This window comes from Myxocyprinus asiaticus, chromosome 44, assembly GCF_019703515.2.
Source record: "Myxocyprinus asiaticus isolate MX2 ecotype Aquarium Trade chromosome 44, UBuf_Myxa_2, whole genome shotgun sequence".
Taxonomy (NCBI): Eukaryota; Metazoa; Chordata; class Actinopteri; order Cypriniformes; family Catostomidae; genus Myxocyprinus; species Myxocyprinus asiaticus.
This window is the reverse complement of record NC_059387.1, coordinates 24,076,600-24,093,164: the sequence shown is the minus strand read 5'-3', so window position 1 is coordinate 24,093,164 and position 16,565 is coordinate 24,076,600. Positions and strand designations below refer to the sequence as shown.

The 16,565-nt window shown below is 36.9% G+C and overlaps 1 protein-coding gene across 1 annotated transcript in view; it reads left to right on the top strand.

Annotated features, from left to right (window-relative positions):
- The window catches only part of LOC127434343 (ribosomal protein S6 kinase alpha-3-like), a 65,695-nt gene that overhangs the window by 1,013 nt on the left and 48,117 nt on the right, over positions 1 to 16,565 (top strand). The window contains exon 2 of the mRNA XM_051687006.1: positions 2,137 to 2,196. Within this exon, the coding sequence (XP_051542966.1) occupies positions 2,137 to 2,196 (60 nt within the window). The remainder of the gene's footprint in view (positions 1 to 2,136; positions 2,197 to 16,565) is intronic.

Genomic DNA, 16,565 nt, shown 5'->3' with positions numbered 1-16,565 from the left:
TATTTATTACAGCATTTATTAGTCTTGGTTAATGTTAATTTGTAAATTTTCAATTGTCCATGTTAGTTCATAATGCATTAAAGTTCACAGAGACAGCTTTTAATGTTAAACATGTTGAAAGTAACATTACCCAAGATTATAAGTGCTATGAAAGTATTGTTTATTGGTAATCCGTGTTAAGGAGTTAACGAACATTAATGAATAGCCTACATCCTTATTGTAAAGTGTTACCAAATTTTTAGTGTGTATTGTAAAATACTGTTGCTTGTAACACATAGAGTTTTTTATGATTTTTTAATAGAATATAGTTAATTAAGAATATGGTTGGAGGTCCATTGGAAACTGTAAAAAAAAAAAAAAGAAAAAAGTTAAAAGAAAAGAAAAAGACATTTACAGCAAAATACCAGCAGCTGTGGTTGACAGAATTGTACCATAAAAAATACAGTGACCATGTTTCAGGCTTTACGATATGTAATTTTGATGCCTTTGATTTTATGGGTCACCAGTTTATATTATTAAATTATATAAACTTGATATACTAATCTTCTGGAACTATGTAAGTTTGCTTTTCACTTTAAAATGTATTGTTATTTAACTTAATAACAACAAAAGGCCACACAATGACTTTAAAGTTCATCAAGAGCAGTCCTTCCAGGAGCAATAAGTAATACACATGTAGAGACATGCACAGTGTCACTCACTCAAACACAAAACACCATCAGAGTAACACACGTGACTCTAAAGTAATGCAATAAGCATGAACTAAACTACATAAAATGTAACACAGAACACCCCAATGTACATATCTGATATTAAAAAGAAAAAATAAACATAACTGTTCCCAAGGACTTATGGAAACTCCTGATTATGTTTTTCACCATCATTTTAACAATAGTTTACCATATAAACTAATACCGTACAATGTTTTGTTTTGTTTTTTTTGTTAAACATAATAAACATTTTTACACTTAATTATATTGTAAAAATCATACTTCTTACATCTAACAACAATTTATTTTTTATTTTTTTTTTTTTTTTTTTTTTACAATATTTTACTGTAAAATTACATGTATTGTCTTGTTAAATATCTAAAAAAAAAAAATATTTACATATATATCAAGGTAACTATCGGTTAACCAATGAACTTTTTTTACTGTTGCATTTTTACATTCTTTTACCGTTAAAGTTCCGGACATTTTTTACAGTGAAGGATTACGGGGCTTATTTACCCATAACAAAGTTTTAACATTTATTTACACATGAACCTTCACATCTTTACCATCACAGTTTTGTTTTCTCAGATGGTTCATTACTGCAGATTTCCTAAAAATGAGACCTTCGCCATGCTATAACTGATCTGCAATAGACAAGTAGCGTGCGAGCATTCAATAATGTACATGCAAATTACTGCGTTTTTTCCAGTTTTTTTTTTTTGGACATATTTTCATATTCACTAAAGACTGCACAGTCATCTATTCCAGAATGATGCAGTGTTTCAGATTACAGCTCAAACAAACAAACCCATTGATCCAAATGTAATAAAGTCTGCCGTAAAGCTGTTGTGATGGTATTAGTGTGGAGAAAGAGAAGGACACAATATTTCAATCCAGCCAGCAGATGATCACGGGACATCCGTCAGTTTCACTCCCGTGCATTGACAGATCGGCCCGTCTGTGTCCCCTCCCTGACTAATTAACCCTAAACAGTCAATGACAGTGTGCAGGCCCGGTCTAACGAGACATTCCACCACTGTAATTTGGTGCAGAGGAGCAATCATTTATACTGGCATGACTGTGTGTCTGCTGTAGTAATGGCTCTTAGAAACCAAGTAGATCCACTTTGTGGTTATTACATTGGGTGTAGTGCAGACGTTTAATCCGTGAGCCACTAGCAGCAGAAAACAAATTTGCAAAAATAATAATTTGTTGGACACTAGACTTTTATGCACATGACAGAAACTTTAATTCAAAGTGACTTACAGTGCATTGTCAATCAATGTATTCTTTGGGAATCGACCCATGATCTTATCATCACTAGTGCCATGCTGTACCAGTTGAGCTTCATTTGTCCAAAATGGTTTGCTTAGCTGTGCACGAGACACTGATTTTCCATATTCACTTTTCTCTCACATGACAGACTGAGCCCCATCACGTCTTGGAGGACTCCACAGGAGAAGATGAAAACCTACTATGTCAAGTGAGTGTCACATCTCCCCGAGCTTTTAGACCCTTCATATCGCTCTCTCTCTCTTTTTCCTCTTGGTCTTCAGCTTGTTTTTCTCCAGCTTCTTTCCTTCTTTATCACTTTCCCTCTCATCTTTACATGACATGTCCCCTCATGGGCTTTGATATGCTTATTTTATTGCTTCAGTGTTTGTAACACTTGACATTTCTCAAGGATTCTCCAAAGCTTCTTCTCAAGGATGCAACATTGAGAAGAGGCTCTTCTTGCCCACACTAAACACTATAGATGCTGGTCTCCAGGGTACCACCTGAATTTCCCCTCTATGTGTACGTGTAAGGGAAGCTGGTGATAAATGGAAGTTATTGATCACTGTTTCCCCATAGACAGAGATTACATCGATTTAGCCCTCTGATTGCTGTATGCATGGCAGAGAAGCTGGAAATCCAGCATGTTACATAGGCACCCTTGCAGCTGCATTGAGCTGCAATGTACCATACTTATTGCACTGTATGGGGGCCCAGCATTCCTTTGCCCTCTGCTGAAAAGACACCAGCCTAGACAACAATGTGCTCATTGTTTTTGTTTGTGGGAGCGTATCTGTTTAAGCAGTAATGGTTGTACTAGTTCAGGAAGGATTCTTCCTACACTCTTTTCAGATGTCGTTAATGAGTTATTGTAACATGCATGAAACAACGCCATTATGACATCATTGATTCTGACCTCACACTGGAAACATCAAAGCAGACTTTTATGTCTTCTCTCTCACTGAAACACTCCCCTGTCTTCCTCCCGCACTGGTGCTGAGAAGCATTGATTTTTAAATGCAGGGCAGATGGACCTATGGATCTTGTTTGCAAAGAAAGTTAGTGCGTCATTAAAAACCTTCTCTAGAGTATTTGTTTCCTCCTCTTAACTTCCCCACTCATAAGCACACTCTAAAACATATAAAGTGTCTGAAAGCTGCTCTTTTGTAACTTTTAAATGCTGAACTTAGATTCGAAATTGTGCCCTTTTTTTCTCAATAAGTTTTACAGGTCTGCACTTCAACTTGCGTTTGACCCCAATATACTTTGAATTGTTTTATTTTATTTACATGATTTAATCATGTACTTCGGTTCACGATCAGTTATGTTGAATCAATTAAGTTACATAAACATATTTTTTCATCTTGGATAAGTTCATTAATTCTTTGTCTGAAAACATAATTTGTTCATGTAATTTTAACATAATGTAATAAAGTTATTTTTAAATTACCCTGTTAAGTGGCCTTGGAGTAATTTTATGTGACCCTAACATGATCAATTTCTTCAGTTTAACATAATATTTTTGCATCACATCACTGATTTAAGTTATAAGATTTTGCTAGTTTGATAACAATTGCATACCTTAGCATGCTAAATGCTAAGTAGTAAAGCAACAGCATGTTGTTTGTGTGTACCCGTCCTCAACCTAATCAAAAGCACCACTTTTCAACACAATGGTAACACAGCGTAACAGAATCGGTTCTAAATCCCAAAATAACAGTAATGAACACTGTTAAGTCTTCCCCTTTTGTCCTGTTGCTCAAAATACATAAAATAACTATTAATTTCAATATAATATATATACTGCATCAAGTCCCATGCAAAGTATGCTGGGAACTTCAAATCCCCTGCCATTATGTCAACAAAGTATTCATGTAGTCCCAACACAAATGTATCCATTAAAAAAAAAAAAAAAAAGTAGATTGAATGCAGTGAAATTAAGTTGTGACAAAATGTTCAAGAATTGTTACATTAGGGGGGCCTGGGTAGCTCAGCGAGTAAAGACGCTGACTACTACTCCTGGAGTCGCAAGTTCAAATCCAGGGCATGCTGAGTGACTCCAGTCAGGCTTCCTAAGCAACCAATTGGCCCAGTTGCTAGGGTGGGTAGAGTCAGGTTGGGTTAACTTCCTCATGGTAGCTATTATGTGGTTCTCGCTTGCGGTGGGCTGCATGGTGAGTTGTGCATGGACGCTGCGGAGAATAGTGTGAAGCCTCCACACGCACTATGTCTCCGCGGTAACACGCTCAACGAGCCACGTGATAAGATGCGCAGATTGACTGTCTCAGACACAGAGGCAACTGAGATTCGTCCTCCGCCACCCAGATTGAGGCAAGTCACTACACCACCACGAGGACCTAGAGCGCATTGGGAACTGAGCATGCCAGATTGGGGAGAAAATGGGAGAGTGAAAAAAAAAAAGAATTGTTACATTAGCTAATTTTAATAAAGTAAATATAACAAACAGCAAAATAAAATTTTGTGCCATTGTTGAACATACACTTTCGCCCTACTTAATGTGATCTAGTAGAGTGCACATTTTACAGAATTACAAAGAAAGAAAAGAAAACAAGTTTAGAAGAGAAACACAATTTTGTTGTGTAGATCACAAATAATATGAATTAGCAAATCGGACAACCTGCTTTTTTAGTTTTTTTCAGTGTAGAGCTCTTAACATTTTCTACGAATGCATCTTTGTCAAACAGATACAAATTACTATTTTATAGGAATAGTTCACCCAAAAATGAAAATCTTCATGTTGTTCAAAACCCATATTGGAACACAAAAAGTGATTTAAGATGGACAGAATGTAAGCCATTCACTTTTATTGCATCTTTTTTCTGTACAATGAAAGTGTATGACTTTACAAAGGAATTTATATGGGTTTGGATTAGAAGAACATGAGGGTGATAAAGTGATGACAAAAATTGTTTGAAGTATCCCTCAAAAAGTCACCTGTAGAATTAAATATATTTTGTTAGTGTTTGTTTGTGTGTCTTTTTATGTGTTGTTTTTAGTGTATACTGTATGTTTGTGCACTCACCTCAGCATGTTCCGATTCCTGTGTTTAATGGGGTGGATAAACAGTGTTTTTCAGTAGCATAATGAGAGTTAATGAGTAGGAAAGCGTGTGAATGCATTAGTCATGTGCTCAGTTAAATGGTCTTAAAGCAGCTCACTTTCTCAGTGTGGCTGTAGATGGAGCAATAAAACAGGAAGGAGAGAGGGAAAATGTGTGTTTCTTATATTTGGTTTGCACTCAGGCACTTAGCCTTATCTGCAAACCATTTCAGAGTTTCTAAACAGGATCATATTTAAACCTCTCTCTTTTAATTAATTTACAAAACACAGACATAAAACAGTGAATCACACCAGCTAGCAGCTCATTGGCTCCCTCTGGTGAAAGCTGACAGGTTATGTACAATTTTGTTTAAAGGAATAGTTCACCTTAGAATTAAAATCTGTCATCATTCACTCACTCACTCACCCTCATGTTGTTCCAAACCCCTCTGAATCATCCATCCTTCGGATGAGATGTTAAACTGAGGTCCTGACTCTCTGTGGTTATTAAAAATCCCAGGGCACTCCTCATTAAAGAGTAGGGGTGTAACCCCGGTGTCCTGGTCAAATTTCCCCATTGGCCCTTATCAATTATTGCCTCTTTATAATCCCCATCCATGAATTGGCTCTATCACTCTCCTCTCTCCTCTCCACCAATAGCTGGTGTTTGGTGAGTGTACTGGCGCACTATGGCTGCAGTTGCATCATGCTGCACACTGGTGGTGGTTGAGGAGAACCCCCTGTTCACTATGTAAAGTGCTTGAGTGTAGTGTCAGAAAAGTGGTATATACTGTAAGTGTGTAGTTAATTTATTCATTCATTCACTTTAAGGACACCTATCACAGAGACATTTTCCTCTGAGAGACCTGTAGGGTCAAGGGCCTTGCTGAAAGGTCTCAAATGGCTTATTGGGCTTTGGTTCAAACCTGCAACCTTTTGGTTACAAGCCGAGCGTTACATGTACATTTATTTAGTGATTTTATCACAGTAAAATCGTGTTAGCACATCTGATGTTAACGTCTTGCGGCTATACTTTTGAATGGTGTGTATTTTAATGTTTATGAACTGGCCCCATTCACTTTCATCGTAACTGCCTTACTAGCCTTTAACTATTTTTGCTTTTTTTATATATAAACAAGTGACAAGTCAAAATTATTTTTGTTGTAATCAACATTATGCCATAAATTCCTTTAACCTTAATTCAAAAGTGAGTTAAACTTGAAACACTCCCTTTCTTTGCAACTCTCTCCTAATCAGGTAGCATTGACTACTCTTCCTCCTACCTGACATTGTGATCAATTCTGCTGACACTGATGTACCGTCTCATTTCAGGGTTATGTATGTGCCCCGCATTAGCTTCATCCATGTCTATGTGTGGGGCATGTATGGTGTGTGTTGCTTGATTATGCTAATGTTTGGCAATGTCTCCAGATCTCTCTGGCAGATGGTATTTAATCTTCTCTGGCCATCTGGACTGACTTGCTCTCGCTTTGTGGACACCCACTCTTGCCTCTTTTTTTTACCTCTCTTTCTCCCTCTGTCTTTTTCTGCAGTCATTGGTGTGAGAGTGGCGAGACATCATGCTGTCTCTTGTCTACTCTGACTCACTATTCCAGCATGGCCTTGCACACCTGATTCACACTTGCTTTGCTGTGGCTAAAAAACAAACTTAAGTTTATGTTCAGCTTCAAAATGACTCCTAGACCCTTTCAATTGGCTAAAAAATTTGTTATTAGTGGCACTTGGTAAGGCAAGCATGATTAGTGGTTCTCTTTAAGGCTATTGGGCATACTTAGGGATTTGAAAAAAACCCTGACCTCAAGTATTAAATTTCATTATGTAACTTGTCCCACACCATCTACGTATGTTTTTAGCAGATAATGTGTTGTTAAGCATAGTAAATTAAAAAAAAAAAAAAGTGCCAAATAAAAAAACTCCTGTGGCTCCATACTTTACAGAGTCGCGATGACAGTCTTTTGACATTGCCTCATGAGTGGATAGATTACCCGAGGTTAGTTACTGTACGTTGATGACTTAAAATGGTTGTTGTTCTTCATCTGGATTGCTGGTTTTGGTAGATACATTACTTCATATGGTGTCCAGAACCAGAAAACAGTCAATCACAATCATCATGGTGCCACCCAGTGGTTGGTCAGGTAAACTGTGGATAGAGACACTTGAGGGTTAGCCAAAGAATTTGCCTAGTAACCATACAACACACTCAGCAACTGCACAGCAACACTCTGGCAACCACCCACGACATCTTAGCTTTGCGGTGGCAAGATTTACGTAAATTTTCCTAAGAAATTATAAAAATCGAGTTTTAATTTTGACATTTTTACCACTTTATTGAATGATAGTAGAGAAAGAACAACAGTGAAGAGCAGAAAATGGTATCGAGAAATTATGCACGCCAGACTTGTACCTGCGTCATCCCACCTCAGCACCACGGCCCCCGTGTCGATGAATTGACTTATAACTCCTATTCAATGATTCATTTGCATTTTACTTTTTTGCAAGTCTCTGCTTGGCATTTTACATGTACCAAAATGTTTTATTAAAAATATTTGATGATAAATATTGCTGTTTATTACTGTGTTGTTATATTGGTGCATATACGTAAATGAAAATGCTAAAATGTAATTGTTCTTTTTGTTAATTTAGTGAAAAATAATGTGGAAAAAATGCCTTGATTATTTTTAACTAGATTTTTTTTTTTTTTTTTCTTTTTTGTTGTGTTTTACTTTTTGCAATAAATATATTGAAACTTAATGACAAAAAATGGTTATTTGGTTGAAACAGTGGTTCCTCTAGCAAATACATAAATACAGAGTGGTAAAAATTTAATATTGGCGTGTGACTGCGGAATGGTTCGAGACCTGCGGAATCCGTGTTGGTTAAACTCTGCTCTTTGTTCCGAGCTGAATAAGTGTGGGAGAGTTGATTCATAGTCATTCCTACACTAAAGAGCTTTAGGTACAGGCTCTCATTAGTATGACTCAAAAGAGGGGGGTTTAAGTCAGTCAGGACCCGGAAGGTTCTTCCATATCTCAGGGGTGATGATGAGGGAGCATCATGCAACAAAGCCTCTGTTTGCAGGGCACAACAAAAAGGATTTTTGTCTGCTTTAGTTCACATTTAATTTTTTTTTTTTTTTTTTTTGTTTTTTTCAGTTCAGATTTGTACTTGGTCTACCCCTGCTACTTGCCCCTTTTCTGGCCCCACCAAAAAATATAAATTTTATTTTTTTGCAACATATTTTTATTAGGCATTCACCAATACAAAATGTGTGTGCCAACTCAGATTTTCGATTATTTAGAACAACGTATGCCGACACCAATACTGATAGTTCGGTATTTCTGCTTTTTTTATGCTACTTTGTTTCAAATCACTGATAAATAATTACACAACTTATAAAGACATTTTTTTTTTTTAAATTACTTTATTCTCAAAATGTTTTTCAGACTTACTGGTTTCAGTTATAAACAAAACACAGAAATAAAAGCACATTATTAACTCACATCAACATTATTAACTCACATTAACTGAATTCTGAATAGCCTCTTGTTGGTAAGATTTCTTAATTTTTTGGAATGTTCTTAACTCATATTAACTGAACTCTGAAAACTCACCAGGGATTGCATATGTGGGTCGAAAAAGACCCAGATAAAATCTAGATCCTTATTCTTTATAAAACTGCTTATTTTTTTCAAGGAAATTTAACTCTAATGATAATTTTATTCTAGGGTTAAGGTTAGTAATCAAATTATTTGTGTTAAAACTTTTAACGGTAGTTCCTTTTGAAATTCTAGCAGTGCAAAGCTCACCTTTGGCAACTCTGCTGACATTGTTACCCAATTCAAAGTAATTCCACACAAAAAGTGTTTCCGCCAATACCCATGTTTGGCTGATGCATCAGTGCATCTCTACTGATTGGTTTAGCATTTTCAACCCTTTCTCACTAATGCTTCCAAGAATATCACAAGTCACTCTCGCAATTTAGACCAAACTATATCTATGTCAGCCAGCTGGATAGCAGCATGGTGATATATATACATCGACAGAATTCACAAAACAGCAATGTTCAAAAAAATCACAGAACACCAAGTGTTTACGTTTGCAATCATTAAATTGCATGTGCATGATGAAGTCCGAGAAGGCACGTGACAGCTCCATCAGCTTGCCCAAAACTTTCTCAAACTGGCCCCGGGCCATGGGGCCATCCTAATTGTTGAGCTCTGGTCTGCTGTCCTGCCAAGATGAACACAGAGGAATTTAAAAAAATGGAGAAGAAAAGAGGCAGCCATAGGAAATTGAAAGCAGAGGAAGGGAGTGATTTTACGAGAACGATTTTGGAGTGGGGGGGGCGGGGGGGGTGGGGGTGGTTGTTGAAATGTTATTGAGATCTAGAGAGGGAAATCCATTCATCTTGTCTGTGGCTTTAATGTAAAAATCTCCTTCACCAGCACTCACTCTGCAGTTAAATGCCCTCCATCTCATATATATCAGTGGCCCAGTGCCACAACGACAATAATTGTGAATGACTCCAGTGAGTGTTTTGATAAGACAGGGGCATTTGCGAAGCAGCAGGAGAGGATGGTGAGAAAATGCTTCTATTTTTTGCGGTGTGCAGTCTGTGCTGTGTCAGGATGAGTAAGTGCTGGACTCTGCGCTCTAATAAAGGGCACAATATGGGGAAGTTCATCAGGCATTTTTTGAAATGGCTCATGAGTTTCTGGACAGACCACATCCCTTTTTGACATACCCTGAACATGCATTCCTAACAGGGTCCAAAATCAAAGGGATAGGTCACCAAAAAAATAAAAAACCTGGTGATAATTTGGCAAGTTACTTTCCAGTTGGCCAGTAACTTTTTCAGAAACTACAGCAATACATGGTTTAATTTGAATTGTAAAAATGATAGTCTGGTGCCTGTTGAACTAAATAATCTCATTGTCATAGGAACAAAAACATGCATTTTTAATACAATTTGATGCAAACTTTTTCATTATTGAAATAAAGAAAAGCATGCAAAGCTTCTTCTTTATTTTGATTTTGATAGAAGCCCCACTCGGCAATGAGCACCTCTCCTTTCTTTGAGATTCTTGTTTGAGATCCTTTTTTTAAGCCAAGGTAGAGGCTTTATATGTATATGTGTATATATTATTATGTATACGTATATACAGTTGTGCTCAAAAGTTTGCATACTCTTGGAGAATTGGTAATATATGTACCATTTTTAAAGAAAACATGAGTGAGCAGGCAAAACACATTTCTTTTATTTCTTGTGGGATTCATATTCAGCTGTAGGTTATAACAGAATGGCACAATCATAAAAAAAACATGGCAACAAAGAAAAAAATGAAATGACCCCTGTTCAAAAGTCTGCATACCCTCAGTTCTTAATACTGTGTATTGCCCCCTTTAGCATCAATGACAGCATACAGTCTTGTAATAGTTGTCTATCAGGCCCCAAATTCTTGCAGGTGGTATAGCTGCCCATTTGTCTTGATAAAATGCCTCCAGGTTATGCAAAGTCTTTGGTCGTCTTGCATGAACTGCACGTTTGAGATCTCCCCAGAGTGGCTCGATGATATTAAGGTCAGGAGACTGTGATGCCCACTCCAGAACCTTCACCTTTTTCTGCTGTAACCACTGGAGGGTCAACTTGGCCTTGTGCTTAGGGTCATTGTCGTGCTGGAAAGTCCAAGTGTGTCCCATGCGCAGCTTTCGTGCAGAAGAATGCAAATTGTCTGCCAGTATTTTCTGATAACATGCTGCATTCGTCTTGCCATCAATTTTCACAAGATTCCCCATGCCTTTGGAGATCACACACCCCCAAAACATCAGTGAGCCACCACCATGCTTCACAGTGGGGATGGTATTCTTTTCACTATAGGCCTTGTTGACCCCTCTCCAAACATAGCGCTTATGGTTGTGACATTAAGCTCTATTTTGGTCTCGTCACTCCAAATTACAGTGTGCCAGAAGCTGGGCATATTGTAACCGGGCGTTTTTTGTGGCATTGGCGCAGTAAAGGCTTCTTTCTGGCAACTGGACCATGCAGTTCATTTTTGTTCAAGTATCGTCCTATTGTGCTCCTTGAAACAACCACACCGTCTTTTTCCAGAGCAGCCTGTATTTCTCTGAGGTTACCTGTGGATTTTTCTTTGTATCCCGAACAGTTCTTATGGCAGTTGTGGCTGAAATATTTCTTGGTCTACCTGACCTTGGCTTGGTATCAAGAGATCCCCGAATTTTCCACTTCTTAATAAGTGATTGAACAGTACTGACTGGCATTTTAAAGGCTTTGGATATCTTTTTATATCCTTTTCCATCTTTATAAAGTTCCATTACCTTGTTTCGCATGTCTTTTGATAGTTCTTTTCTGCTCCCTATGGCTCAGTATCTAGCCTACACAGTGCATCCACGTGAGAGCTAACAAACTCATTGACTATTTATACACAGGCACTAATTGCAATTTAAAAAGCCACAGGTGTGGGAAATTAACATTTAATTGCCATTTAAACCTGTGTGTGTCACCTTGTGTGTCTGTAACAGGGCCAAACATTCAAGGGTATGTAAACTTTTGATCAGGACCATTTGGGTGATTTCTGTTATCTTTATGATTTAAAAAGGAGCCAAACAAATATGTGATGATAAATGGCTTCATATGATTACTAAAATACTTTTTATAAACAATTTTTGCATGATCAGTCACATTTTCAAAATCAATGCCAAAATTTCACAATTTCTGCCAGGGTATGCAAACTTTTGAGCACAATTGTATATACACTACCGTTCAAAAGTTTAGGGTCACTTACTCATTCTTTATTTTTATTTTTTCACATTTTCGAAAAATAGTAAAGTCATCACAACTATGGAACTATAGAACTGGAAATATGGGAAATATGTTGTGACTAAAAAAATCCAAAATAAATCAAAACTATGTTATATTTTAGCATCTTCAAAGTGGCCACACTTTGCCTAGATTTAGCAGAAATGTACTCTTGACATTTTCTCAACCAACTTCTTGAGGTATCACCCTGGGATGCTTTTTAAACAGTATTGAAGGAGTTCCCATGTATATTCTGGGCACTTATTGGATGCTTTTCTTAATTATTCAGTCCAAGTCATCCATTTCAAAAACTTTTATTTTATTTTATTCAATTTTAGTTTTATAATGAAATAAATTAATATGGTGGCACAATTATATTTTTGTCTACAAAACTAATTTCAAACATTTAAGCATACGCCTTCAGATCAAAAGATTTTTAAGATCATGAGAAACATTTCAGTCAAGTGTTTCAAAACTTTTGACCGGTAATGTGTATATATATATATATATATATATATATATATATATATATATATATATATATATATCTATATATCTATATATATATATATATATATATATATATAGCCTCTACCTTGGCTTAAAAATGTATATATCGATCCTCCACCAAATTTCACAGTGGGTGCGAGACACTGTGGCTTGTAGGCGTCTCTAGGTCTCCGTCTGACAGTGGCGGGCCATGCATTTACAGTCTAGGCCTTCAGTGTGATTCATGCCATTAAGAAAACACAGTTTCACAATGAATAAGACACCCTATGCCTTTGGGCATCATACATTGTCACAGCTAACTAGTAACACCAATTGACATTTTAAAAACACGTCCACGCATGAAAGCCAGAACTTGAAATGACACTTAATGCTCAAGCAAGCCTAATTTTAACTGTTTCCTGAACAGACATTCAAAAATCATAGTTTTTCATATGAATCTACCAAGGAGGTCTATAATACCTGGAAAAATCTATCTAATAATATTTGCAATTTAAATGTTGCTTGCAAAAAATTTATTTTCGTCAGTACATGGTTATGCTGCGTTCCATTCAAGTTGGATGAGGTATATTCCTACTTGATATCTCCAACCATAAATGCATTCCATTCCCCGATATTCGGAAGATGACGTTTAAGGAAACAAAACTGCAATGCTCCTGTTAGCTTAGCAGGGGTTTGACTCTCATTAGAGATGTCTCCTAGCAACTGATAAACAATGCTGCAGCGCTAGCGATTATCAAAAGAGATTATAATGTTTTATACACCTGTTTCCGCAGGTGTTTGTTAAACAAGTTTTAATATCATGTAATGTGGAAACTAACTCATTTATCGATATTACTTAATAAAGTGAATGTTCATCACTTACTTTGTATATCTCCCTGAGTCTGGACATGTTTGTGTGACATCATGCCCCTGCATCTTGGCGAAATCAGATTTGAGAATTTCTGCACGAGCCTACAAGTTGTAATTCTGACTTCAAGATGCATTCCATTGCACTTTTCCTAGTAGGAAGTTGTAAAATCCGACTTTCCGAGTTGAATGGAATGCAGCACTACTTTTCAAAACTTGATCCGACACTGAATTCTCAAGCAGCCTAATTTACACTTAGAAAATTCCTGATGTTGCTATAACAATGCAAAAAGCAATTACCAATTTACTCGAAGTGAAAATCAGTCCTCCTTTCCTGTTTAATAAATTAAGCAATCACACGGTCATGCAGAACATCTTGTGTTTTTAAATCCAAAAGGATCTTTTTCTCAACGGCAATACCAGCAGTGATGACAGCCGACTTGTTAGACAGCTTGATCTTTTACTTTTCGCTCTTGAATTACATACATCACTTAAAGCGTGATTGCATCACTCAAGGCCAGCTAGAAGGCATCGACTGGGACATATCCTAAAGATCACACCCACCAAGAACAAATAAATCAGTCTGATTGGCTGATGAATCTGACAATCTGACTTTAGATGCCTATTAATTTGGACTGTTGAGGGATTCTGCAGAAATTCTGAAGGCCTGACAGGGTGGAGCTCAGTCTCACGTGCTGCTTCAGGCATGCGATTTGTGAAACAGTTGTCACACTTTTCTTGTAAGCATCAAGGAATAAATTCTGACTGGATAAACTTTAAATTTTTCTCTATTTGTTTGTAGATTAATTAAGAGTGGAAAGTGATTAAAAATACATAGGCAAAAATACATATTTGGCATGTTAGGCCAGCAGAGAAGGCTTTGCTGGCCCTGAGAAATCGCCACTGCTGTCTAACCATTAGACGACCAGGTGGAGGATCGGTGATGATCTGGGGGTGCTTCAGCAAGGCTGGAATTGGGCAGATTCGTCTTTGTGAAGGACGCAGGAATCAAGCCATGTACAAGGTTTTCCTGGAAGAAAACTCTGCTCTGACAATGTTCCCCAACTTTGAGGATTAGTTTTTCCAGCAGGACAATGCTCCATGCCACACAGCCAGATCAATCAAGGTGGAGGAGCACCAGATCAAGACCCTGTCATGGTCAGCCTAATCTCCAGACCTGAATCCCATTGAAAACCTCTGGAATATGATCAAGAGTAAGATGGATGGCCACAAGCCATCAAACAAAGCCTGCAAAGGGTGGTGCGAACTGCCAGACACATCATCGGAGGTGAGCTTCCCTCCCTCCAGGAGGATCATCAGAGACTCCAGCCACCCGAGCCATTGGCTGTTCTCACTTCTACCATCAGGCAGGCGGTATCGCAGCATCAGGACCCGCACCAGCCGACTACATGACAGCTTCTTCCCCCAAGCAATCAGACTTTTGAACTCTTGATCTCTCACGATCAAAATACATCAGCACTGCACTTTATTACTCTTATATCTCACACCGGACTGTCATAAATTATATTCTCTCTTAACAACACACTGGCAACTTACTATCAACCGACAGCCTGAATGTCAATACAGTACAGTACAACCTACTGTATATTTTATATATACTATATATACTATTTTTATTGTATAATGTGTATTCTATATTGTGTGTATTGTATACTGTACATTGTATGTTATTATTTGTATATTGTGTTATGTGTAATTATATGTATATTAGATTTGAAATTGTGTTGTGTAAATCTGATGTTTATTGTAAATTGGTATATGTCTCATCACTGTCACGACTACTATGTTGCTCGGAACTGCATCTAAGGATTTCACACACTATTGCACTTGTATATACGGTTGTGTGACAATAAAAGTGATTTAATTTGAAAGCCAAACTGCTTGAATTTTTGTGCCAGGAGTGGCATAAATTCACCCAAGAGCAATGTGAAAGACTGGTAGAGAGCATGCCAAGATGCATGAAAGCTGTGATTGAAAATCAGGGTTATTCCACCAAATATTGATTTCTGAACTGTTCCTAAGTTAAAACATTAGTATTGTGTTGTTTAAAAATGAATATGAGCTTGTTTTCTTTGCATTATTCGAGGTCTGAAAACACTGCATCTTTTTAGTTTTTTAGACCAGTTGTCATTTTCTGCAAATAAATGCTCTAAATGACAATATTTTTATTTGGAATTTGGGAGAAATGTTGTCCGTACTTTATAGAAGAAAACAAAAATGTTCATTTTACTCAAACACATACCTATAAATAGTAAATCCAGAGAAACTAGTAATTTTGCAATGGTCTCTTAATATTTTCCAGAGCTGTACATATATGCTGGCAGCCAAAAGTTTGGAATAATGTACAGATTTTGCTCTTATGGAAAGAAATCACTTTATTCATCAAAGTGGCATTCAGCTGATTACAATGTATAGTCAGGACATTAATAACATGAAAAATTACTATTACAATTTGAAAAAAACTAAAACTACTTCAAAGAGTTCTCCTCAAAAAATCCTCCACGTGCAGCAATGACAGCTTTGCAGATCCTTGACATTCTAGTCAGTGTGTCCAGATACTCAGGTGACATTTCACCCCACGCTTCCTGTAGCACTTGCCATAGATGTGGCTGTCTTGTTGGGCACTTCTCATGCACCTTACAGTCTAGCTGATCCCACAAAAGCTCAGTGGGGTTAAGATCCATAACACTCTTTTCCAATTATCTGTTGTCCAATGTCATTTTTGTTTTTTTGTTTTTTGCCCACTCTAATCTTTTCTTTTTGTTTTTCTGTTTCAAAAGTGGCTTTTTCTTTGCAATTCTTCCCATTTTTGACCTAATATAACCTTAAGACATGCCAGTCTATAGCATACTGTGGCAACTCAAAAACAAACACAAAGACAATGTTAAGCTTCATTTAATGAACCAAATAGCTTTCAGCAGTGTTTTATATAATGGCAAGTGATTTTCTAGTACCAAATTAACAATTTAGCATGATTACTCAAGGATAAGGTGTTGGAGTGATGGCTGCTGGATAGGGCCTGTCTAGATTTGATAAAAAATGACTTTTTTCAAATAGTGATGGTGCTGTTTTTTACATCAGTAATGTCCTGACTATACTTTGTGATCAATTGAATGCCACTTTGGTAAATTAAAGTACCAATTTCCTTCTTAAACAGCAAAATATCTACATTATTCCAAACTTTTGGCTGCCAGTGTGTGTGTGTGTGTGTGTGTGTGTGTGTGTGTATATATATATATATATATATATATATATATATATATATATATATATATATGAATTATTTATGGCAGGTAAATTTT